The sequence below is a fragment of the Oncorhynchus mykiss genome, chromosome 4, assembly GCF_013265735.2.
Source record: "Oncorhynchus mykiss isolate Arlee chromosome 4, USDA_OmykA_1.1, whole genome shotgun sequence".
Classification (NCBI taxonomy): Eukaryota; Metazoa; Chordata; class Actinopteri; order Salmoniformes; family Salmonidae; genus Oncorhynchus; species Oncorhynchus mykiss.
This window is the reverse complement of record NC_048568.1, coordinates 9884137-9886862: the sequence shown is the minus strand read 5'-3', so window position 1 is coordinate 9886862 and position 2726 is coordinate 9884137. Positions and strand designations below refer to the sequence as shown.

Here is a 2726-nt window from a genome sequence, read left to right as displayed (position 1 = left end):
ATGTCCATTATGCAGGTCCCGAAGGTCAATATTACAAAACGTTCAGAAAACCATTCTCTTTGCGTTTAACACTATGATCAGCAATTACGTTGTGAATTGCGTTAAACCCAAGCTAAAGGCAAGAAATGTCCTTCTGCACTGAGGTGACAGCAGTAAATAAGTATTAACTGCTTACAGTTAATGCTAAATGTGGTGACAGAGAGACAGTGTATATTGTAATGAATAAAAAAAGGGAATCAAGATCAAATGAATACTCACATACTGTATGTGATGACTTATTTGTTTTTAATTCATTCAGATTAAAAAAGGTTCAAATGATCACACAAAATAATTATCAACAGAACACATTGTACATAACATTTTCTACACTAGGAACAACATCTTAAAATTAAATTAATTCAATATATTGTGCTGGTTCAAATCATACACAAATTGATTCACATAGAAAACACCTACGATACATTTAATTTCCTACAATAGGGGTGACATGTCTTCTGAAATGTATACAGATTCAACATACTACAGTATACAGGTTCAGGGGATCATAAACTCAGAGAAAAAACGTTTAATTATGTAGCTTGGTTTAACAACAAATTATTCACTCTGCAGTGATTCATAAAAAGAGCGTGCAGCAGCTGGCAAGTAGTTGAGCATGGTCATCAGATCTTGGTACTTGTTTTTTTTTGATGGGCAGAGGACTCTCATATGCTCCAGGGTAGTGGATTGCAAAATAGGGAGGTTGAGGTGTAGCTCCTTGTTTTGGTTTGGAGATCAGCCACGACTTCCATCCCTCAAATAGACTGTGTCTCTGTCTGGCGTACAGATTCCAAGGATCCTCAACTGTAATTAGAACAGAAACATTTTAAGTTCCTGACATCAATAACAACTTTCACAGTCAAGCATTAGGATATTTTATTGTTAGAACAACATGTTGCATGTTGATGGGATGTTAGTAAACTATTCTCTGTGCAATACCTGTGACTTTTAACCACCTCACTGAGGTGATCTGTAGTCCAGCTGGTCGCTTGAGGACAGAATCTGGGAGGTGCCTGAAGTCTTCACATTGCATCCTCATCACCTTGAATGGTTTTGCTGGTTGTGCTTCAAGTATCATCTTTGAAACATCATCAGGTGTATGAAGGACTGACACCTTGTGCCTCTTCTCGATGGTGGCAAAAGATCGATCACAAGGAAGAAAAGAATGACCAGAGACCATGGACTTCTGCTCAACTTGGGTAAAGTAACCCATAGAGACGAGCATCGACATCAGATTGAGCATCCGCCAGTTGTTATTCTGCCCACAGCATCTGTCACTGAATATGATCAACTTGCGCACCTCTGGTTTGGTGAGTGGCGTGAATTTTGTCTTCACCCACTTCATTATGCAGCTTGCCACCTCAATGGACCCTCGGTGTGCAATCCCCTCATGCCAAACACACATGTATGCAGGATCGTCTTTTCCAAGTTCCTGGATGCAAAAGTTAAAATTTGACAGCTGCCGCTGGTAGTAGACATTGGAGTGGGTCAGATTAGGGGTGTACATCACCCCCTGTAGATCCACAGAAATGACATGGCAGTCAGCATTGGCTTTAGCCCACTCAGTGTCACTTTGAAGCTGTGTGTAGGCCTTTTCGATGGTGTAACTCACTTTCAACTGCAATCTTCCTCTTCTCCTCTTCAGATGTTGCTGCTGACATCTTAGTGAAGAATGCGTCACATTTGCCACAGGTGTCACTCCTGGATTGGCCGAAATTGAGACTCTGCTGTTTGAAAATGTCCCTATAAACCCAGAATTTTGCAGATGATGTGGTATTATTCTCTTTGTGGAGTCGGTACATTCGCAACAAATTCAGATCAGGGCTGAGGTATTCTCTGTGTACATCCCCCTTCATCCGTGAGTAGTGGTTCTGGGTTCTTGGGAAAGATAGAATGTGCTCCTTGATGCCCTCTTTCACTGTAGCATGTATCCGATGTGGCCTGTAAGGAGACAACAAGGTGTTGTTAAACTTGTATTCTCTCAATGGTCTAGGGACCTGCCTTAGAGTGCAACTGTGTCGCTATAACCGGGGTACAAATCCCTTAGGCCAGTGCTGTCCGGTGGGAGGGGGAAGGTAATCGGCACTCAGTCCTCAATGCTCAGGTGGTAGTTGGACAGCTTAGTTACCATCATTTTGTTTAAAAGTAATAAACATTTTTATATTTTTGTTTCAGAATTCGCTATTCATCCATTCGATACTCTATGTTAATGTTTAGAAGATTGTTTAGAGCACTGCGATAGTGAAATAAACCAGGCTGGAATCCATAGCGCATTACCTATTGCTATGCTTCCCTCTTCCATCTTCTAAAGAAGACCTAGCCTCAGTAGCCTGATCTGGAGACCCTGCAACCTCACCTGCCTCAGCTAACTTTTCCTGAATAACCTGACCAAAACAATTACATTTCAATTAGCAGGTTATTAAAAACTAGTACAGAGAATACAATATGTTTGTAATTGATATTCATATAGACATTAATTCATATTTTCACTTGCCTGAAGACGGCTGTTGGTTAGCTGGAACACAGACATGAAAGTAACCTTGCACACATTCAATCTCTGGCCTGCTTGCTGTACATGGTATTTGAAGGTTTGTTTCCGTCGTTTGTTCTCCTTTGTATCCTCAGGTTTACGTCTCCGTTTCACCTCATGCTGCAATAAAAATTGACAATGATGAATTCAGAATTTAATA

The 2726-nt window shown here is 40.8% G+C and overlaps 1 protein-coding gene across 1 annotated transcript; it reads right to left on the bottom strand.

Moving 5' to 3' along the window:
• Positions 1-266: 266 nt before the first annotated feature.
• LOC110522052 lies at positions 267-1977 on the bottom strand. Its single transcript, XM_021600119.2, has 2 exons — positions 976-1977; positions 267-840 (listed from the first exon to the last, which is right to left on the bottom strand). The coding sequence occupies exons 1-2, from the start codon at positions 1541-1543 to the stop codon at positions 614-616; spliced, it is 795 nt and encodes a 264-aa protein (XP_021455794.2). The 5' UTR covers positions 1544-1977; the 3' UTR covers positions 267-613.
• Positions 1978-2726: the final 749 nt, after the last annotated feature.

Excerpts from the sequence above, each read along its gene's own strand:
- LOC110522052 (XM_021600119.2), bottom strand. The coding sequence starts at position 1,543 with ATGTACACCCCTAATCTGACCCACTCCAATGTCTACTACCAGCGGCAG. Across the intron at positions 841-975 it reads GAGGTGGTTAAAAGTCACAG|TTGAGGATCCTTGGAATCTG; the intron begins GTATTGCACAGA and ends TTCTAATTACAG.